Consider the following 24,600-nt stretch of genomic DNA (forward strand, 5'->3'; position numbering starts at 1 on the left):
TCTGCAGACCTATATTTTCTGCATTTGTCTCTTCCATTTATGAGTGTACAATATGAGACAGTTCCCATTTTAAATCAGGCTTGCTTTAAATTTTTAAAAACTTAAAGCTAACATTTGAATGAGACATTTTAATTGACATGTTGTCTTTAAGAATACATTGATAATGTGATGAAGATATGAATGTTGTATTAATATTTTGACACTGCTGAATGTTATTAATAATGTAATGACATTTCCCCATCGTTCTTTTCATTTAAACTCATCTAGTTGAGATTCGGGATTTGGGATTCAGAAAATTATCAGAGTAACAGAATTCTAATCCTAGCTGTGCCATTAACTAGCTTTATGATTCCAGGCAAGTCAACTCTGAATCTCTATCTCCTTATCTACCAAAAGGGAATAAAGTTGTTTAGCCTTTATACATCACTGGGTTATTGAAAGACTTAATGGAGCTGGTACATGTGAAAATATTTTGCAAATATAAATTATCACCAAGAAAATATCAGGAGATATTTATCTGTTCTTGAGGGTAAGAAAAATCTACTTAAGTTTTTCTTTTTAATTTAATTTAATTTATTTATTTGTCACAGAGAGAGAGATTACAGAGAGGCAGGCAGAGGGTGTGGGGGAAGCAGGCTCCCCACTGAGCAGAGAGCCAGATGCGAGGCTCGATCCCAGGACCCTGAGATCATGACCTGAGCTGAAGGCAGAGGCTTAACCCACTGAGCCACCCAGGCGCCCCTACTGAAGTTTTTTCTATTTAAGGAAGAATCTATGAAAGAAAATATTTCTAGATTTGATTTTAGCCAAATAACTTCATTTAAAAACCACCATGACTGCGCCACCTGGGTAGCACAGTCAGTCAAGCATCCGACTTTTGGTTTTGGCTTAGGTCATGATCTCAGGGTCATGAAATCAAGCTCCACCTCAAGCCCCACGCTCAGTGTGGAGTCTGCTTGAGATTCTGTCCTCTACCCCCTGTTCATGCTGTCTCTCTCCCTCTAAAATAAGTAAATAAACTATTTTTTAAGAAAACACCATAAATCAAGTTAAAAAAATTACAAAAATAGGAAATAAGAGATATAATATAGCTTCCATGCAAATGTTAAGTATTTTTAATGTATATTTAAAAGTAGTTAGAGAATAGGATGAAGACTATAACCCTTTAAATAACGAACAAAAACATTTAGAGAATTAATTTTAAGGAATTAGAAATGCACACACACAAAATATTATCTAAAAGGCTGTTAAAATTATAGTACTGTTCATAACAGAAAAAAATGAGAATCCAATTATTATAATGTTTTCCTTAAATATATTGTGAAATACTTTAAAATATTGTGCAGTCATTTAAAGCATGATTTAGAAAATAACTTAGTATGAATTTGGTGATATGATCACTATATTTTATAAAAGATTATAAAATAGTCTAGCCCAAATTGTATGTGTATATCTGCATCAACAAAAAAAGAGATCAGAGGATGCTGAATATACTAGTCAAAATATGATTAGTGATCACCTCCAGTGGGTGAAATTGTGGACAATTTTTATTTTTTCCTAAATTTCCTTTTGTACAAAGAATTTACCATTGCAATAATCTCATTCTTAAATTATACTTAATTTTGAATGGATAACACACGAATAAATAGGCATGGTACAAAATATAAAAGATACAAAAGAGCTCACATGAAAATCAAGTCTCCCTCCACCCTTATTCCCAAGTTATCCAGTTCTCTTCTAGGGGTTTAGCAATTATTATACATTTATGTATACATCCATAAGAAGTCAAAGCATATAACCAAATATGCAAATGTTAGTGGACTATAAAATACACTTTTCTACACCAGTACAGTACTTTATGATACACTTTTTTTTAAGAAGATGCTAACTTATTGGTAAAGAGCACTCATTCTATTAAATGAGCATGTAATATACCCAGGGCACATATTAGTTATTAGCCATAACTTGTTTAACTAATCTTTTATTGATGTTTATTAGGCTTTTTCATTTATATTTTACTTCATTACATTTTATTTTATTGGCATGTATATGTGTATATGATCAGAAAAATCTGTAATCTTGGAATAACCTCAAGCATAATAAAATGTAAAAGTCAGCAAGATGTTTGGAATGTTACTTATTACTCTTTTATGGTTAGATACTTCCACTAGATTTAAAGCAGTTGACTGAAACAAAAGGTAAGACAATTTATAACTCAATCTTCAGCAATTCTTTTTGTGCTGGAAAAATAATAGGTGATATTTTTATTTTTATTATTTTTATTTATTTGTTTTGTTAAAGCTTTTATTTATTTATTTGACAGACAGAGATCACAAGTAGGCAGAGAGGCAGGCAGAAAGAGAGTGGGAAGAAGTCTCCCTGCCGAGCAGAGAGCCCGATGTGGGGCTTGATCCTAGGATCCTGGGACCATGACATGAGCCGAAGGCAGAGGCTTTAACCCACTGAGCCACCCAGGCGCTCCAGGTGATATTTTTAAATATAAGTTTTGAATAAGCACAGATGAATGGAGATAAGGCATGTAAGCTATTTAGACTTAAGTTACAAAAACTGCTATCATGGGTACAATGCATTGCTAATGGCATTAGGAGGGCTCTGGAATGATGTTTTGAAGCAGATGATAAAAATCATGGAATGAAGGAGGGAACTTACTGTGATGAGCACTGGGTATAGCATGTAAGTGATAAATTACTAGATTCTATACCTGAAACTAATGTAACTTTGTATGTTAACTAACTGGAATTTAAATACACACTCAAAAAAAAAAATCAAGGAATGAATGGTCTCCAAATGAAAAAGGCAGAGGAATATTCTAAACATTCCTTTCTTACTTTGGAAAAGAAGCTATGCACTGACAGATCTGAGGGTTTCAACAGTGGGAGAAAATAAATCAACAAAACGGATTCAATTTTAAGAAAGTAGGTAAAATTTCAGGGAAATTCTCAAAAGAAAGAACATGGGTGGACAGCAGAGTTGGGTGACTTCTTAGGATACATATTTATAAAACACATTCGAAGGAAAAAATCTACATGTAAGTAAGGTTGAGGCTTTGTTGGCTGATTCTAGTATTTGTAAATTTAACAAATGAGCCAAATTTTGTAATTACAACAGCCAATATTTGGAGTGGTGCTCATAACAATTTCTTCAGAGGCTATTTTTCTCTTTTTCTAGTAGGCAGATTCTGCCTTTCTAGCCCCAAAGATGAACATATGATGCAAAATGGAACAATCAGCATCCTTCCTCAATGGTTTTCAGTCTGGAGTTGAGAAGGCTGTCCAGCCGTGGGGTAAGAACTCAGAGTTGCCACGAATTGAGTTCTCCAGTCCATGAAGAAAGCCTGCATGTTACAATACAGAATAGTTCCCCCATTCCAGACACAAAAATGAAATTGTTGGATTTCTACTACTTGCAGTTATAAGGCTCAGGATTCCTAAATATATTTACTTTGTAAAACCAAGAATGAATAATAATTGCTGCTTTTAAAACATTCAGATTTTGTCATGGATAAAATCCAATGTATCATACAAGACATTTCCAGTGTAAGTCAGCTATCAAGTACTTAGGTGAATGGGAAAAAAAAAAATTCTTTCTGGTTTTATTATTGAGTCTTTCCTTTACTAGAAGTATCCTAAGCTTTCCTGGTAATTAATTGTTTGTATTGTGATACAAAGATACTATCTTGAAAGTAATTTATAAAAATATGAAGCAAATTTTATTCTTTAGGAAACTGAGTCATACAGATTTTCAGAAAACAATAAAAATTTGAGAAAAGTAAGGTATGAGGAAAGACAACTTTGAATTTAATCTCTGACTCCTTTATTGTTCTTATATATCCAATATAACTAAATTCGCCAAATATCACTGACGTCTCTACACTGGGCACTCTCCTTTATTGCTTATGACTTTAGAAGTTTAATCCCTCTCTGCTTTTATTTTTATTTTTATTTTTTTTTTAAAGATTTTATTTATTTATTTGACAGAGAGAAATCACAAGCAGGCAGAGAGGCAGGCAGAGAGAGAGGAGGAAGCAGGCTCCCTGCTGAGCAGAAAGCCCGACGTGGGGCTCGAACCCAGGACCCGGGATCATGACCTGAGCCGAAGGCAGCGGCTTAACCCACTGAGCCACCCAGGCGCCCCTCTGCTTTTATTTTTAGAGAAAGCGTACCCTAAGAATCTGAGAACATAGGGTCTGTTTATAGTGGTACTCTCCTGTAGTTTGCTGAATTTCCTAAATCGGATAGAAAAGACAATGACACTAAAGCTTATCCAGATGTAGTTTTATAATGGTGTCACTGGGCTTTACTCCATAATCAAGGACCCTAAAAATATACAATTTTGGGCTTAGTATCTGCAATAAGGTTAATGGAAATCTGCACCAAGGGTAAATACTTTAGCAGACTGTGTCATCAGGAAATATTTAAACACCATTTAAAAGGATTTAAAATAAGTAGATTTGATTTTACACTGACTAATGCACAGAAATATAATACAATAGAGCTGTTAACAAATAAACATAATGCCTTTCTCTCCTCTTTTGCTCATCCTTTTCCATCTGTATCGTTAAGTCCAATTAGCTTCTCGCATTTAAAGTTCTAACCTACTTTTTTCACCTACGAATGGAGACAACAGCTGTGTAGGTTCAGCCATGACTGTTTGAGACTAATGCCATTACTTCAATTATTTATTTTCCAAAACACTGATTCGTTCGTGCCATATCATTACTGTAAATCCTTCAATGGTCCCCCATTGCCTCAGAACAAAGTTCAAACATCTCAACATACCTTTAGCACCTTTGACAATTTGACTCTCCCCTCCCCTTTCATGGCTCCTAACCAGCTACTCAGGCACTCAGTCATCTCAAGCCAGGCCCTCTAATTTTTGTGAAACGCACATGGACCACCCTGTGCCATGGACTCTTCTGCTCTGGTCCTCAGGCTTGCCTGATTCCCAGTTCTGAAACTCTCCTTGAAATCCTGCAAAAAGTCGCTTCCTCTGGTGACAGTTTATCCTCCTGAGTACTTCTCCCTTTGTTCTCACATCTGTCAGAGAACTCACCATGGACTGGACAGCATTGTACTTAGTTGTGCCTACTTCTGTCTAAGCAATTGAACTGAGAATGACTGGAGGAAAACTAAAAATGTCTTAGTTATGTAACTTCCAACCTTGTACATAGTAGATGCTCAACAAGTACTTTCTAAGTTACATACGCTACATAGTTGAGTGACATATTTGAAGGGGAATCTTTGCATTTATAATCTTTATCATGATGTAACAATAATTTGACCATTTCTACAATTAGCAGAACATGGTTGTTGATCATTTGCTATGTTCTGAAAGATCTGTGATCACGCCAATCACATTTTTTACATGCATTATCACATTTAATTATCCCACTAGGTGCTGAGGTAGTACTATTTCTGGTTTATCAGGAAACCTGGGCTTAGCACCTACATGATTCTGCCTCTGAGCCCTGCCCAAATTCCTCCCCTTTGAGTGTGGGTAGAACCTGGGACTATGATGAGCTATGGGTCCCAGGATTGCCTTATATGGAAAAAAGCGCCGACCCTGGTGTGTCCAATCTAACTGCAAGCCAAGTCTTCTCCAGAAGGTACCAGAAGTCAGAGAGATTCAGAGCCTGAAGGGGATTTGATGCAAAAAAGTTTCTTGTTGTGGAGGTGGAGGGAGCCACGTGAGAGGCTTTACAAGTTGAGTAGCCACTGGCTGACAGCACTAGCCTACAAGGAATCAAATTCTCCCCACAGCCTGAATGAGCTTAGACATGCAGGTTCTCCAAGAGCCTCCAGACAAGAGCCTGACCTGTCCAATTTCTTGATTTTGCCCTAGTGAGACCCTAATTAGTGGCCTAGTTAAGCCTACACAAACCTCTGACTTACAAAACTGTGAGCTGGAGCATGGGTGTTATTTTAGGGTGCCTCTGGAACCCCCCATCACAGCATGTGCCCCCTGGAGACTGGGTCACTGCATTAGGATGTGGGTAGAAGTTATGCAGGTCACTCCCAGGCGTGGCCCATAAAAATCTCCAACTTATTCACCTTTATCCCCTTCCCTTACCTGCTGCTGCAATGGAGATAAACTCCAGAGCCATCTTTCAAGTCAGGCGTAAGAGACGGCAGACCTACCATCTGCCTGGGACCCTGAATGACTGTGTTCAGGAAGGAAGCTTTGCTGATCCAACTCTTCACTGGCACAGGGCTCTTATGTGAATGACAAGTGTTTCTGCTGACAGATATGTGTGTGTGTGTGTGTGTGTGTGTTCGCATCATCAAGGTTATCCTAACTAATATACAGAATCTGAGAACTCAAGAAGAATGAGCTAGTCACATAACTGGGAGACAAGAATTCCAGTTGGAAAAAACAGCAAGTTCAAAGGTCTGGACATAGGAAAGGACTTACTATATTAAAAAAAAAATACAAAAGACAAAGAACCAAACCAAACCAAACAAAACAAGTAGAAACAGAAAGTAAATCAGCACTGTGGAAATAAATGGGTATAGGAGAATGGCATATAGCTAAGAAAGTAGATAGGAATCAGAGAAGTGTTGTAAGCCAAAAAAAGGAGTTTGGATTTTATTTTAAGATTTGATATGATGAATGAAAAAGAAAAAGTGAAAGATTAAATCCAGGTTTGTATTTCTGGCAAAGGGGTGAATAGTATTACTGTTCTTGAGATGAGAAACTTAGGAAAAAGAACCTATTTTGTGGGAGGTAGCAGAAATAATGAATTCAATTTTGGGGACTTGTAGTAAAATATCTAAAGCAGGAGTGTCCAATATGGAGTTAGGAAATGTTCATAGCTTAAGAAAAAAATGTCTGAACTGGAGTTAAGGATTGAATCATCACAGAAATATTGTGTGGCTTGTTCTAAGGAACCCCAAGATAAACCAACATTTGTGGATAGAGGGAAAAGAAGAAAAGAAGCTACATGACAGCTTGAGCAGTAACAGGAAAGTTGAGAAACTGAAGTGTCTCAGACACAGAGAAGAACCTCTGTGATGAAGAAATGACAAATAATCTGTCAAAGTGCCATGAACTATAGTGCATTCACGTGGTCCCTGAAAGTTTCCCCCTGAACTGGGGACCATAAGAACTTTGACAACCTCGGTGAGAATTATTTCAATTAAATGGTCAAGTATTTATAAAGCCAATGAAGGGGTAGTGGGTTAAGATTTGTCCCCCCAAAAATGTTCAAATCCCAACTCCCATAAAGTGACCTTATTTGGAAATAGGGTCTTTGCAGATGTGATCAAGTTCAGATGAGGTCATACTGAATTAGGATGGGCTCCAAATCCAATATAACTGGTGTTCTTATAGAACGAGAGAAATCTGGACACAGGAGAACAGCACATATGACAGAGGCATATGTCTGAATGCTCCAGACTGCCAGTAACCAGAAAAGTTGGGCTAGGGAAGGAAGGATGCCCCCCCCACACAGTTTGTAGAGGAAGCTTTAGCTCTGGTGACATCTTGATTTAGAACTTCTAGTCTCCAGACTATGATAGAATACATTTCTGTTGTTTTAGGCACCAATTTGTATGGGATTTTGTTTGTTTGGTTGGTTGTTTTGTTTTTTTATGGAAGCTCTAGCAAATGCACAGGAGGTAAGGACACAAAGCAAGCGAGCCAGTGGTGGTAAGGACAGTGGCTGTGAACATGAGAAGGGCCAGGTTGGGAAGGTGGGGAGTAGGAGTGGGAGATAGAACTCAGAACCAGGACATGTTTTCTCCATGTCAGTCTTTTTCTTCTTCTCCATGTAAGAGATGTGAGCCTGAAGAACTGTGCTCAATGATGAGCCAGTAATGGAGAATGTGAGGCAAAATGCACTAGGGAAATCAAGATCCAGAGCAAGCCTTTAGAATCCTATCAGTGACTGGAAAACATTGACTATTAGAATGGCACCAATCAGGATGCTTACTAGATTTTCTTCAACCTGGAGGTCCTGAGTTCTGCTGAAGAAAAGTATCTACAGGTCAAAGGCCAATGATTGCAGGCAAACTACCAGAGACCAGGAGAGCAGCAGAGAACGCTTCTCCCTCATGGGCTTCAGAATGAGCTAACCCTGCCAACACACTGATCTGGGACTTCTAGCTTCTGGAATTGTGAGACAATACATTTCTGTTGTTTAACCCCTCAGTGATACTTTGTCATGGCAGCCCTAGCAAATGTACACAAGAAGTTTAACAAAAAAAAAAAAAAAAAAAAAAAAAGCTACATATTGGATAATTACATTTGAAAATTTCTAAGAAGCTATAGGAACAGCCTACCTCATTAAAACTGCTTACCACAGTTAGCATATTAATTACTTCTGAATTATGCATCAGTGTTTGTTGTCATTTACTTTAAAATATTAGTTTACCGATTCTCAGTGTTTCTTCAGTTTAATCCAATTCATTTCAACTCAATTCAATAAGAGTTTATTAGATGCCATTTGGGTCCTTATTTCTACAATACATACTATAGAGATTATGAAAATAAATAAATACTTGATAACTGTACTCAATGAACCTACATTTTGGTTTTGGATCAAGATTTATCCCCTTTAAATAAGTTTTTGTTACAAGACAGAATATATTTAAGTGATAAACTTCTAGGAACATTATATGAAAGATTCTGTGAACCAAAGGAAAATGTGTGACTTGAGGTAGATCATCAAAAAGATTGTGTGATGTTTTGATGATAGCAGATAGTACTGGAGGTAAGGAGACCGTTGTTGACACTGGCCAGAAGAGAGGAGTAAGGAATTAACCTGATTAAATATCAGGGTAAAGACTAGAGAGAAGTCAAAGCTAAGTATTAATAGGTGATAGAGTCCTAAAATATACGTCCTTTTACCAATTTTATCACATCTATTAAAATTGTGAAAAATACTACAAAAATTCTTCTTTCTAATATCTAAGTTAGAGAATTTAAAAGATGAAAAGACTCCCCTTAAAGAAAACACTTAGATCCCATGACTGGAAGATAACCACTATTATCACTTAGGTGTAGATAAACACACGTATCTATAAGTACACACATATACACACATGCATTTTACTAAAATAGACTCATGTTACATGCTGTCAGTGAAAACGTTTGTTTTAACCTCTTCCTGCCTTATTCAATATTCTTCTGCTGCTTTAGAAGCTATCTGGCCATACAATATTCCATTAGTGGACATCCAGGAGTTATTTTTCTGGTGTACACCTCCAGTGATTTCACATGCTAACTTTTAATTTCATAGATGAAGACTTTCTATAATTATTTCTTACTTTCAGACTTGGAGAAAGATGTAGATCTTTCATTCTGTAAGCATTCCAGTGGCTTTCTAGAAGGTCAGGAAACAACAGCTGACAGGGTTAGAGCAACTATCCAGAAGTCAGAAGATTGGAATACAGGTAGAGCAACATGAAAGACTGTTCCACTGATTTACTGTCTCTACCTCCATTCTCCAAAGGAAGCCAGTGACAAAAGAAAACATATTATTTGCTTCCATTCATATTAAGTAAAATAAAATAGCAAACAAATCTATGCTAGCAGGGAAGCAGTCACCTGAGTCAGCAGATAAGACTTGAAGGCAAAAATGGAATGCGTCTATTTCGGGCTTGGTGCTGGCTCCATGGATGTCTTCAGATTCTGAATATTCATCAAGCTGTCTATTACATATATGTTTTTTTTTTTAAGAATTAATAATGAAATTAAATTTAAAAAATAAAAAATAATGGCAGTTGTCAGAGTGCCTGGAATAGCAGTTAGTCTCTGTTTGTAAAGATCTCAGAGGTAGGGCAGGTTCCATCATCATTTTCTGGATTGAACACCCCTTCTTTTCTATCTGGATGTCATCTCTTTCCCTCCCTCTGAAATCTCTTCAAATATAAAGCCCTTTCCTACTTATTTAAGAACATAATATTCATCACTTGTGTTAACAGATTACAGGTAATATTTGGGTATAGGTCTTAAAATATATTTAAACATGATTCATTTCTTCATATACTGGTATACTGTGAAATATCTTAAAGTAAAAATGACACTTTGGTTACATTGTTTACAATGAACCACAACTGATATTTCAACATCTGTGCAAATTATTTCATTTCACTTGGCCCTTTGTTACTAAGTTACTCTTTAAGCTCAATTAAGTGTCAAGTGTCCCCTATTGATTGACCCAAGGATCTGGTCTGTGGCCAAATCTTGAGCAACTCTCCTGAAGCCTTTGATCACAGAGTTAGTGATCTAGCCTCTATTCATAATTCAGCTTTTTTTCCTTGTAGCCTCAAGGTTTCTTAGACTTTTTATAATTTAATGCTGTATGTCTGTGACAGAAAAAGGGCACAAAGTATGACTTTAGTTTGTAATAGAGAGGTACCATGACTCATAGATGAGATCATTGCCTTACCTGAAAACCCTCATATGCTCTGTCTTATTAATACTGGCCTTATGGATTAGAACACAAGCATGTTAACAGTATCCTCTCTATAATATTACTTTATGTAAAAGGAGTGATTTAAATGCACTGCCTTGGGGTATTCAAAAATGCAAAAGTCCAGAAAATATCAAGGTTAAAGTGAAGTTTTAGTTTGCTAAGAAAGAATCTTTTGTAAACCATCAGTGGAAATGAATATAATTTAGCTCAAATTTGTAGAGAATTGATAAGGTTCCTTATAACCCTTGGTTAGAAGTACCCAACCTTTAAATGCTTTTTATTGTGCCATAAGCAATACAGCTTCTTCTGCAATAAATTTCTCATCATCAGACTTAAGTGTTTGGAAGATTCAAGATGAACATTTCTATTTTGCTGAGAAAGAAAACATGGTTTTCTTGACCTTGGCAAATGAGACCCCCCCCAAAAAAAATCCCCAAAATTTTTTGCACTTTTTAGTTGGTTAAAGATATACTTACTATCTAACTTTACCAGATATTCATCTGTTTTTCATCTTTCTTTTCCTTTTCTCTCTCTCTCTCTCTCACACACACACACACCTTACATTGCTGTTATCTTTGCTTCTTTTTTTTTTTTTTTTTTTTTTTTTTTAGATTTTGTTTGTTTATTTGACAGACAAGAGATCACAAGTAGGCAGAGAGGCAGGCAGAGAAAGAGGAGGAAGCAGCCTCCCTGCCGAGCAAAGAGCCTGATGCAGGGCTCCACCCTAGGACCCTGAGATCATGAGTGGAAGGCAGAGGCTTTAACCCACTGAGCCACTCAGGCGCCCCTTATCTTTGCTTCTTTACTGCCTTAGCCTCAGTGACAGAAGCATAGGTTCTGAGGAGGTAGCAGTGGGAAGATGTCTTGTCTGGTGCTAGAAATCAGCGACTCTTACTCAATCATAAGACTACTATAGATTTATTAGGCGACACACTTGTAAACCTATGTGTTTTATGGTTTGGTGTCAGATATGTACATCACAGAGTCCTTATCGACCTTTACTCCTCTGGAGTTCTAGGAGTTCTCAACAATGGTTTAGGTAGATTCACCAACGACAGCCTGTGTCATAAAAAAGAAACTGTCCAGAGGGAACACTGTTCTTTCTTTCCCAGTTCCCACAACTCACATAAACGCCCTTGTCACATGCATAGTTATACTTCTCTCAGTTCCCACCATCTTGCTATCCTTGTTTCCGAAAACTTTGTAGGCTTCCCTGAAACATCTCACAAACTTCTTAAAGATTGCCAGTTTCTGGTAGGGTGCTCATTTAAAATGAGAATGATCTGGTTGGCTACAGTTTCGATAGTCATCATCAATCAGGATGCTATCTAGCCTGAACTTTGAAACAATCCTGGGATGTTGAACGGCCTCACAAAAGCTTTCTTTTCTTCTGCCTCTTTATGAACATACTATATACATACATCTTAAGTGGCTCACAATAGCTTTATTGGTGACATCAATATAGGTCTTTCAATCTTTCAATAATGTTTTTAATCATAAGCTTTAAAGCACAATTGTTTTTACCTCAAAATTCTTAAAAATCTGTTATGGGACAGAAATAAGAGATTAATGGAGATCTTGCAAAAAAAGATAAATGGCACCACCAGAATACCACAAAACTGGGGGAAAAATTAATTGAACCTATACTTTTGATAAATATTTATTTTTTGCAGAAGAAAAATGCATACTAGTTTAAGCTGTCATTATACTAACCTACATCCTATTTTTCATATTATTAGTAATACATAATGTGGTAGTTTATATTCAAAAATAAAACTAGAATGTATATACCTCATGTATTTATCCAGAAATACACCAAGGTTACTATGGTTACGAAAAATCCATTACCTTTGAATACAGAATGAAAAAGTTTGACTTAAAGCGTGTGCTATTTATTATAGCAAACATCAACAGTCTTCGGGAGGTTCTCTAACTGGATTCATTTTTCAGTGTCACAACTGACCCACCATACTACTAGCTTATGGCCTATGCAAGGCAAAAAATTTGAACTGTATGCATTTTTAAATATATTTTGTACTAACTCAAGGTGCAGCAATGCCTTTGACTTTTAATGCTTCATATTTAAGAGAAAGAAGAAAAAAAAAAAAAAGCAAACCACCGAGATTCTAAGTGGCTGCTGAATTGAAATGCATTTACTTTTACCTGTATTCACCGTGGCAGCAAGACCCATTTGCTACACATAAGAGAAGGATGTTGGTTCCATGCAGGAACTTAAGAGGATGCTACAAATAAATGGAGTAAGAGTGAAGCAAAAAAAAAAAAAAAAAAAAAGTGATACTGTGAATATTTAGGAGGACACCAAAACCAGGTTATTAAGGAAGTTTTTGATAGGGTAGAAGACAAGGAATTTTAAATAGTGCAGACGATTACAACTAGGCAAAACAGAATATCAAACACAGCTCTTTAGGAAGTTTCAAAATTATTCCTCACCTATTAAGTCTTTGGTCATCAAGGCTGTAATCAGCTGAATGAAAGTACAGTATAAATCTCTAAGAAACATGCAAAAAGTATACCCTCTACCTAGTAGTTCAACATGCAAACAAAAAAAAATAATATTTTTTCTTGCAAAATTATCAAAGACTTAAGAATGTAACATGCCCTGCTGATGAACTTTTCTGGGAAACAGTAGGAAAATGTATATCCAATATTTCGGAAAGGTTCACTACCTTTGACTTAGCTGTTCCCCTTTGGGAATCTAATAAATAAGATTACATACAATAATATTTGTCACAACATATTAAAAGGAGAGATAAATTAGAAATTTGAACTCTTTCAAGTGGTTAATGTATGTATTAGCATACATTTGGATGGGATATATGTTAGTATTAAAATATTAAAAAAAATATTTTCAGGAAAAATGCCTCCTAAAGTGGGATACAGTCATAGTGAGGGAATATGCAAGGGTTCAACATTATACATTACAGATCAATTTTGTGAACATGAATAAGGTACTAGCAGGAATTATGTCTTATACTGAGTTTCTATCGGTATGGTGGGATTCTCAGGTATTAGACATCTGGACGTTTTAAATTATCTCCAATAAGCATATAGTGCTTTTATAATTGAAAAATATTATTATCAATTATTTCTCTACTCCATGAGACTGCATCTTCCATTTCTCTGTCTCCCTGTGAATCGGCGTTTCAGCAGTGAAGAGACCCGCTCTGGTAGTCCTAGACTCTCACAGCTGCTGACAGCGCCAGCCCTCACCAGGGGACGCTCTGCCCCCAAACCACGCTCCGCACGGAAAGGACACAAGGGCAAGCAACAAGTACCAGTGATGTCATGGATGCATCTGACAATGGAACAGGACCCAGATTCAGTGTCTGGACAGGCTAGAACCTGTTCAAATGACCAGGGCAAGGTCCTCTATCAGCCTTCTCCTGGCTGATTTCAGACAGAGTCCCTTTCTCCTTGTGTCTTCTCTGCGATTCCCAGTGGACAGGTAGACTTCGAAGAGTAAATGACCTGGAATTAGGGACTGTTACAGATACAAAACCTTTGAGCTGAAAGGGATCCTAAGGTCACTTTCTTCAATCCTCACATGACTTGAGAATCTATACAGAAGTGGGCATTCAGTCTACCCTCATAGTAGAAGAAAACACTCCCTTTAGAGGCTGTTATGGACTGAACTGTGTTCCCCCAAATTCATATTTTGAGACTCTAACTCTCAATGTGACTATATTCAGAAATGGGACTTTTGAAGAGGTGATTAAGGTTAAATAGATCACAAGGGTGGGACCCTAATCCAACAGGACTAGAGACCAGGTAAGAAAGGTCTGCGTGCACAGGAGAAAGACCTTGGGAGGACGTGGTGAGAAGGCAGCTGTCTGCTAGCCCAGGAGAGAGGCCTCGAGAGAAACCAAACCTGCCAACACCTTGATCTTGGACTTCTAGTCTCCAGAACTGTGAGAAATAAATTTCTGTTGTTTAAGCCAGCCAGTCTGTGGTATTTTGTTATGGCAGCCCAAAAAAGAACAACACGGGTGCTCTGGGGTTTGCAATCAGGCTTTGGTCACCCTGTCAGTTTTGTTCAGAGGAAAAAATACAATCATATATAATAATTTGTAATAATTATTTATGTAAATATGTAATGTTTACATATTATGTAGCATTCACATGTGGTGTAAATATTTGCATATTTACATGATATGTTTATGTTAATGTGTTGATAATTTACATATTTACATAAAACATTTACACATTATGGGAATGTGTAATAATATATAAGATTTATTTATGAAAAAAATAAGATAATATGTAATAATTTGAGTAACAGAATGTGGAAAGAATGAAAGCATGGCCTCTGGGGCCAATCAGATCTAGATTTGAAGTGGTTCCTCTGATATGGGTTAGAATTCCTTAACCTCCCCAGGCTTGGTTTTACTAGCTCTAATGTTAGAACAATCATGCATGACTTTGAATGCCATCATAATGTTATTGGCTTCCTTTCTCTCCTTTGTGTTGCGGTCTCAATGTGCCTTGTATCTTCTGCTATTTGGGGATGAGAACAGCAAGAAATCCAGTTGCTTATTAGAAGCCAAGAAGGCTAGAGTAAAAATATAATAATAATAATAATAATAATAATAATAATAATAATAATACCTAAGATTTAATCTTTAAAAATCTACATTAAAAATGAGAACCATTAAAGAATCTCTTATCTCTGTGGCAGGAGAAGATGGTTGCGGACACTACAAAAATGTCTCCCTTTCTTTACATTGTATTCTATTTGGGGGCATCTATTGTACTAATCCACTATGTTAACATTTGCCAAGATTTTTCACTGTAGACACCAGTCATATGGTTCTGTTTGTGCTTCAATCAAACAAAATACAGAATTCATAGCATTTTGGAAGTAGTATTGGAAATCAATGTGAATGTTGGGCTCCTGTCGTCCCCATACTGCTCTTCTGACTGTGTACAGCATCACCACATACGGCCTTCTGCACAATTAGGAAATAGTCAAGGTTTACATTTTGAGACCTGCCGTCAGCCACACAACTTCCCTATGGACTGGGCCAGCACTCATGTCTACCCATGGAAGGTATCTTAGTTTCTTTTTCTACTTTTCTTTCTCCTTTTCTCTGTAACTTTTTCTTTCCCACCATACTCCTACCCTCCAGAATTTCCCCTTTGCTAGCTTCTTTTTCTGTTCCCAGCAATCACCCGACTTTATTCATTCATTTATTCAACACTGTCTATACCCACTCTGTGATAAATCCTAGAGATACAGTAATGAACTAGACACTTATAGTCATGTCTTTGAAGCTTGGGGTTCAGAAGGACAAACTGACAAGTAAATAAGTACCCTTATTCAAAGATAACACACACAAAACAGAGGGGGCACACAGGTTCCCAAAGAGCGTATCTTCATTAGATCAACTCTTACTTGGGAATCAGAGAAGGCTTCTCAAAGGAAATGTCTTTACTGGGCCTAAAAGATGTGTTTTCCTATTACGCATGATGACATTTTTTGGGTCCTACAGAAGTGTCTTATATTAATTATTAACTCATGTGTATAGTTCATTCCATAAAATATGTTCATTTTATTTGAAGTAATTTCTTTGGTCTGTCATATTTAATTAAAATAATGCTTTCAGATATTGTTCAGGTAAGATTAGTCCATTTTTTAAAAAGATTTTATTTATTTATTTGTCAGAGAGAGAGAGAGAGAGCACAGGCAGACAGGGTGGCAGAGGGAGAAGCAGGCTTCCTGCGGAGAAAGGAGCCCGATATGGGACATGATCCCAGGACGCTGGGATCATGACCTGAGCCGAAGGCAGCTGCTTAACCAACTGAGCCACCCAGGTGTCCCAAGATTAGCCCATTTTTTTAAAAGTTTAAAACATGAACTCTGTATTCTACAGGAATTAAGAGTATTCTCTTTACTAAGTGCTAAGAACATGTTAGGTGTCTTATTTATAGCTCTAGTTCTCTTTAAAATCTTGAAAACCATAGTTGTTGCCATTTTACAAATTCAGAAACTAAGTCTCAGAAGGAAAGTAACTTGTTTTAAAACCACATGCTTTCCATCACAGCCAGAATGTTTGGATTGGTATCAAAATCCCACTCGTGGGCTGTGTAATTTTGCAGATGTTCCCTAATCTTTCTCTGCCTCAGTTTCCTCATTCATAACCTGGGGGTACTATTCATACTTACCTCCTAGAGCATGTATTACAGAACTCTATCCAACTTCAAGGAATAAAATATTAAAGTAATAGTCTTTTTTTAAAAATAATATATCATGTCTCTTGAAGGTTCTCAGTCTAGAGAGGACCCAAAAAAATGTAAACCCTGAGGCTGCCACTGGGTAAATGCCATAGCTCTGTCCACAAAGACCTCATCCCCACATCTCTGTGTCTCCTCCTGAAGCCACAAGCACCAACAGAGGAGGGCCAGCGTGCCGCTGATTCTCTATTACAACCTTAGCAGCTGGCATTAGTGTGGAGGACTGAATAAATAATGAATCCTGTCTCTGTCTCTCCCTGGTTGTGACCTTTCATGAAGAATGTCATATCTCTAGACCTCAGTTTTTCCTCAGTCAATATTTGATTCATGATGTCTTACCAGATAGTCACATATAGTATATAAAATGTTATACAATATATAGCCACTAAAATTACTACACAAATATAAGCATGATTCAGATACCAGGCAACAAGACATAAAAAAGGCATCTTGCATTTTACGAGTTTTCAGCAATTTACTTCATTTTACTCGAGTGTTGTCACACGTTATAATGTGATTTCAACATATATACTATGTTTCTTCTCAAATGGCCCCAAATTCACACGACACTGAGTCACACATCTGAGTCTTAATATTATCCTGCATTCATGAAGATGTCAAAGTAGTTAACTCATGCGACAGTAGAATTTGTTTGATATGATATTGACTCAACCAGGCATGGTGAGTGGGACTAGGGACCACTCAAGGGGACCAAATGACAGGAGACAGAATAAGGACCCCAATTTTAAAGACCACACTTTCAGACAATTACAGACTACATCTATCTGCAATACACATAGTCTAACATAGACAAAAACTATTTACCAATACCTATAGGAGTCTTACCTGTGGCCGTGTAGTTCTCTTCACTGCCCGAATAGACTAGCATCCCATCCATATATAAAGAGTACTGAGTTATAATACCATTTGCTTTTTTGGGTGGATCCCAGGATAGTAACAAAGAATTGGGAAGAGATTTGGCTACTGGTGGCTGAACTTCCTGTGGGGCTGTGGGGGAGGGGGGGAAGATTCATAGAGTCTAATTTTAGTTTACTTTTCTAATTCAAACTTTTCAGACCTAAACCAATAAGTCATGAAATAAATCTGATATTCCATGCATAGAAATATTTCTGATTCGTGGGCAACTTGTCAGTAATTGCTTTAGGAACAGTACTAAATAACTGTCCTGAATTTATGAGCATTTGCATTAATGATGGATGGGGAGTATTACCCTAGTTCACTTGACTGATGCTTGCATTACTTCATCAAGAGTATTATTAACCCATAATCTCTACTTGGGGCTGTGCCTATTAAAGCAAATTAGACAGAAGGAGTCCCTACCCTTGAGGAGCTTTTGATCTAAGGTGGGCAATGCTGGGGAGGGTGGTTCATAATAGATATGAAAAAACTTATGTGTTTCTGTAGAATTAACCAGCAAGTATGGAAACAATTGAGTTAATTATAGATGAAAATGACACTGTAAGTTTGTTTTTCTTAAATAAGGTTCTGTTCATTTTCTGTAATGGTGAATAAATCGGATTCACAGGAACTTAAAGTTTAAAATATGGACCCTAAATACATCTTTGGTTTGGTACATTGGCTATAACTTTAAGGAAAAGCTGGAATTTGGGAATTCCTTAATTAATGAAGAGGGAATGGTGAACTGGGCCATTAGGAATCCCTCTGGGATAAAGCTGTGAAGTAGGTTTTAGGCAAAACCTGGACAGAAAGGGTAGGGGGCATCCAGAAAATAAGGATTCCTGTCCCACACTGAGGCTGGTGGAAGCGTTTGAAAAAGGAGAAGACTATCACATGGGTCATGGGGCACAGCAGAAGCAACGCCCCAGTAAGAGAAACAGGCTTAACTCTCCACAGGCTTGACTAAGAGAACCCTGAGAAAACATGGATGACAGGTCACTGATGGCGTAGTCCAGGTGAGGAGGCTCTCGTTGGGGCAAGGTCACATGAAGGATTTCACAGACCCCTCTAACCTGGTTCATCACATGGGCCACTGTCTTTCTCTTTCATGTCTTCTGTGTGATGGGTACTTGCTAAAGGATTTGCAAGAGGGAAGGGGAAACAGGGAGTCAGGAAGGAGGACGGACGGATGCTGAGGGACAGACTGGCTGACTCTTCCCCAGAAGATCAAGCTTTTCAATCTCCTAAATAATTTGACAGCTAGAGAGTAGAAGCGATGTGTAATTCCTCTCATCCAGGAGAGAGAAATATGAAGTAACAATGCTTCCAGTGTTTGGAGGGCTGTTATTTCTTGAAGCGATGCGTTCTAATGCTTGAGCAAAGCTTTTATTTTGGAGTGCTAAAATATTTTCTCTTTCTCACTGCCTTCCTAACGTATGCTTGCTGAAACATTAATTTATGCCAACAGTTTGTAAGTTCCAAGTACAACAAAAGTGAGACTTCAGTCAGAAGGAACGGAGCAGTGATTAATAATGCCTCAACCAGCACTTCGAGGCTCCATCATACTGAAATAATTGTTGCCTGTGCTGGTGTTTAGCAGTTCAAAGAGACCATGGAAATCAACCGTTTGATTCTCAATTTCATACTGTGCCGTACAATCAATTCTTTTTAGTCAGACTGTCTCTAGATTTACTTCTGAGCCATAGTAAAATGAGGAAGCTTTCATTAATCTTTCAGATGCTTCATATTAATGACAAGGCTCTTGCATGAACAATGTAACAGCAATTAAAAAGCCCATTAATCTGCATTACAGCTATTAAAGATGCATGTCATTAAAGGGTATGGAGTTTGATTCATTTTCGCACCCCCCCAAAAAATGGAGCAATTATGGCCTGGCAATGCACTTTGTCATCAAATTAGGTTGGGGTTTTCCAGCAAATGGCCTTGCAGCATTTAGCTCTTCTCCTATTTTATTATTCATAACTGAAATGTGGAAGTCAAGACCTTTGAAATTACTTTACCTTCTTGTGGAGTAGAGATGTTCAATGCCTGTGAGCTCTCGGTACAGCCAGCCAAAGTGCAAGCAGTTAGGGTTACTGCATAGTTTTTGAAGGGTAGCAAGCCTGTCACTATGCCTATAATAAAAAGGGGAAAAAGGAGGTTTGCATGTTTACCGTAAGCAGCTATAAAGAGCAGTGTGTGTGTGTGTGTGTGCGTGTGTGTGTGAGAGAGAGAGAGAGAGAGATGTAGAGACACAGAAACAAACAAAAAAAATATGCCCCTTTAAGTCATTTTCCTGCCTATGTGCTGATTACAGAACAGAGTGACTAGCAAAAAAAAATTGATACCAACTTATTGTTAAAACAACTTGAAACAGCATTTTCCCAAATGTGCGCCTCAGAACATTAGTGCCCTGAGATGTTCCCCTGCAAATATGGGTTTCCATACATAGTTCATGAAGCAGAGCACCGTGTATCTGATAGTTAAGATGCATATTATCCTATTCTAGGATTCTAGACCTCCTGCAGAATAAAACTATTCAATTTTCTCTAACCTAGCATTTTTCAACCTTATTCAATGAGAGTCCTTTTTACATAGCATCTATTAACACACTTTAGGAAATGCTAATCCCAAGAGTGGCTTCATTACTTTTAACGGTAGGATACACATATACAAACTATTTGTTCATGTTACAACTAACAAATATGCAAATCAACATAGTTGAACAATTAGCAAATTAGATAATTATGCTTTTGTGCTTCTCCTTGCAAAATTATTAGTTTATTTAATTAAGACACCTGTCTTAAACAGAAGTGGTACACATGGAGGTGTCGAATTAACTTGGCTTAGTGGTGAATATCTAAGATTTGTTCAGCAATTAAAAGTACCTGTAGAAATGAAAGCACATTTTGTTTACTAATGTTCATAATCAAGGCAGAAGCTCTTTATTTACTTGATCCCAGGAATTAAAGAAGTATCAAAAATATAATTTGTATATTTGTTCACCATTGTTTTTTACTGTGGACATTTTTCAGTTGCCTTTAGTCCTAACCACATAGATTGTCAACACTCTTTTTTTTTTAAGATTTTATTTATTTATTTGACAGAGAGAGACACAGAGAGAGAGGGAACACAAGCAGGGGGAGTGGGAGAGGGAGAAGCAGGCCTCCCGCTGAGCAGGGAACCTGATGCAGGGCTTGACCCCAAGACAGTGGGATCACAACCCAAGCCAAAGACAGAGGCTTGCTCAAGGACTGAGCCACCCAGGTGCCACGATTATCAACACTCTTTTAAAAAAAGATGGTCTCAGTCATGATATCCCTTTATTTTGTAAACCTTCAGTAGCCTAGAGAATGTATTATTATTTAAATATGCCGATACTGGTAACAGCCTGCATCCTTCAAACACAAAATTTAATATATATGTTTTCCTATTCCCTCTCCCTAATAGAAATTTTTTAAAAAATCAAATGAGCAAAGATCAGAGCTATTGCCTACTTGGGCACTTCCCACGTGTCAGTCCCCAGTGATGGCTTGGCTGCCAAGCCTTCATTCTAACAGCTCCTCAAGCACTGCTCTGGACCCCTGAGCCCTCTCTGCTGCACTTGGCACCATCACCTTAACTCTTGGCCAAAGAAGACACTGAGACAGTGACCTAATACATACACACACACACACACACACACACACACAAACATGCATGACTCCCTCATGCCAAATTCAGCTCCCTCTAATCTGGAACCAGCCTCACATCCTAATCTTCTCCTCTCCTTTATTCCTGCCACAGGGACTGTTACTTCTTGAACTTCCCAGACCATGACCCGCATTCCAAATTTGCTTTAAGAAGTTCTTTGTCCGGGAGCCTGGGTGGCTCAGTGGGTTAAGAAGTTCTTTCTCCTTCCACTAGATGTCTTAAAAGAAAGCACACATTGTCACCTACACATCTCATCACGCGGTGGTGAAGTGGTCAAAAGAAGAGACACCGTGTTTGCCTGGATCCAAACACCAGTTCTGCTACTGATTTGTTGTGTGGGCTTGGACGAGTTGTTCAGATCTCTGCGTCTCAATTTCCTTAACTGTAAACAGTTAAAAGAATACCTGCCTTGAAGGAGAGGTCTCAACTCTCAACTGTGAGTTGGGGGCAGTAGAGAATTTAGCTCATAGAATTACTAACAAGATTAAATGAATTTAGGAGTGTAAAGTGCTTGACACAGAGCTGTGTAAAGAGAGAGATCTAGCAGAGGCTGTGTCAGTCCAAGCCGTTACTACTGCAACCCAGTTTCCTGCCCACACTGTGCCACTAAATCCAGATTTCTATCTTTTAAAAATCACTAGTAATCTCCAAATGTCAGATCAAGTCACCCTTCCTCAAATCCTTATCTTCCCTCTACTTAACTGGGCTTTGACTCCCTCAGCAATCTCTGTGCCACTGAATTTCCCCAGTTGTTTTCCTTAGCTCTTGAGAGCTACTTTCTTTCCTTGACCTGATTAGCTCTCTTCCCTTTGGAGTCCTTTAAATAGCTCTTGTTCTACAAGGTAGTATCTTCAGGCTTCTTTCTTCTTCTAAACACTTACCATTGTGAGTTCATCAAGCCCCGTCTCTCATTTGCATCTACGGACTTCACATCTCTCCCCAGCTCTGGTTCTGCATCTCTACCTGCAGTTCATACACCCCATCTGGATGTCCCACTAGCATTTCATTCTCAATATGCTCCAGATCCAGACCTGACAGCCTCAACTATTTCATAAGCTTTGTTTTCCCATTTCTTAATGTTTCACCACAATCCCAAAAGTCCAGACTCAAAACTAAAGTAACCTTGTGAGATACGTTTCTAGCCATTTTATCCTTCAAAAATATCTGGTATTTGTCAACACTAGCTGAGGGCAGGGGCAGAGGGAGAAGCAACCTCCTTGCTGAGCAGGGAGACTTATGGAGGCTCAATCCCAATCTCCTGGGATCAAGACCTGAGCAGAAGGCAGATGCTTAACCAACTGAGCCACCCAGATGCCCAAGATTCAGCACTTACTCCCCTCTTGTCAGATTACAGTGAGTGATTGGGAGGGGGCTGGTTAACCAAGCCACCTTCCCCAATTCAGAACAAAGTCATATTTTTGTTTGGGACATGTGGTTTACATCTTGTTTCTCAATATGGAGTGTTTATGAAGATGGATTAAAGTTGATGGTTATGAGAAGTTCTGCTGTCACCAAAGAAAGAGGGTAAGTATGTTCTCCCTGATATTAATTAAGGTAGTTTTCTTGGAGATATATATCCATAGAGATCATTGAGTTACTGGCCTAGTGGCCTCATTTGAAGAGTCAGAGTCTTACTTAGATTATACACTCTCCTGAAAAACAAAACAAAACAAAAAAAACCAAAAACCCAAAACAAAGAAAAAATTGGTAGTACTACTATGACAATATATCATCATCTAAAAATATTCCCATTTCTTTTTCTCTATTCTTCTGGGAAAGATGCTATCAAATACATATGATCTTTACAAGGTTTCTAAGAAAATATTAGAGCTCAAAGGCTCCTAATGATAACAGTAATACATACGTTAATACATAAAACAGAATTGTGTATATGACAAGTGGACAAGGGCATTTGTAAGATCTGGACTTTTTAGTCCAATGTGATAGGAGATCTAGATTTAATTAAAGACAAAGAGAAAGAAGGATAATCATTGAACGTACATTTCAGCATTATATTAAAAATAATGCTGAAAAATATATAGTGGGACATATTTCAAAGGAGTCCTAGGCAGAAGAATATATTCTTCTGCGTCTATTCTGTGTATATATATCTGTAGATATATCTGTAGAAAATCCAGTAAGAGAGGATGTCCAGGTAGCTCAGTCGGTTAAGGGTCTGCCTTCGGCTCAAGTCATGATTCCCGGGTCCTAGGATCAAGTCCTGCATTGGGCTCCCTGCTGGGCAGGAAGCCTAATTCTCCTTCTCCCACTCCTCCAGCTTGTGTTCCATCTCTTGCTATGTATCTCTCTGTCCAATAAACAAATAAAATCTTTAAAAAAAAAGAAAAAAAAAAAGAAAACCCAATAAGAGAAAGTGGGGTAATCTCCTTTTATGACATTTGGCTATTTAAAATAAAGAAGTATATCCTGACAGTGAGAAATGTTAAGATTGGCTGGGATATGAGTCTCTTTCTTTGAGAGATATCACAGAGGAGCCTTTTTTCCCTTTGAATTTCAAACCGTCCCTAACTCCAGGCCAGCCAGATGACCTCTCAAATTCCCTTTCAGCCACAAAACTCTGTGAAATCAGAAAATGGTCCCAACCATGTCAGGAAACCTGCCAGTCCCTTTTGATAATGGAAGAGGATGAGCTGAAAAAAAAACATTCAATAAGCATAAAGTAAGCATTATTGATGTCTTAAAAGTGTTAGTATCCCAAGAAACACAGGAGTGTTGGTAACCAGATTAAAATCATTGGCACCAGCAGGACCAGAACTCTCACTGCTAAGCGATAATGCATTTTACATTAATGCTTAACATTGAGAAATCCTGACATGCCACACCAAGGGAGTTTGAAGTAAAGTAAGTATATTCCCTTTGAATTGCAGTCCTGTGGGCCTTGGTGCATGCTGAAAGCCCCAGCTGAAAGAATAGGGACAAGGACTTCATTTCCGGGAATAAAGCACATCAGAGAAGAAAGTTCCAGAGTCCTGGTGACTCCAAACTCTGTGCTCTGAGGATTTCCACCTAGCAGAGGGCAAGAGAACCTTGTCCTGGAGAACCCTGAAATTTAAAAGTCCCTCAAAATGATTTAGGGAACTCCTTGAGCGCAAAGGACACGTCCCTCTCCTTCTTGACTGGTCCTGTTCTCCAGCAGCTCTTAAATGGTTTACCAAAGCTGCCACTCGATGCCTAACCGAAAAACGAAGACTTTTCCTACTGCTTAGTGTCACTGGGCCATTTCCCCCACTAGAAGGGACCCCCTCATTCCCATTCTACACTTTCCAGTGAGTCGGCAA

General features: G+C 37.9%; 1 protein-coding gene across 1 annotated transcript in view; it reads right to left on the reverse strand.

Moving 5' to 3' along the window:
• The window catches only part of USH2A (usherin), a 705,277-nt gene that overhangs the window by 373,551 nt on the left and 307,126 nt on the right, over positions 1 to 24,600 (reverse strand). Inside the window, 2 exon segments of the mRNA XM_047705734.1 lie at positions 17,537 to 17,698; positions 19,630 to 19,743. Of these exon segments, the coding sequence (XP_047561690.1) occupies positions 17,537 to 17,698; positions 19,630 to 19,743 (276 nt within the window).

This window comes from Lutra lutra, chromosome 15 (assembly GCF_902655055.1).
Source record: "Lutra lutra chromosome 15, mLutLut1.2, whole genome shotgun sequence".
NCBI classification, from domain to species: Eukaryota; Metazoa; Chordata; class Mammalia; order Carnivora; family Mustelidae; genus Lutra; species Lutra lutra.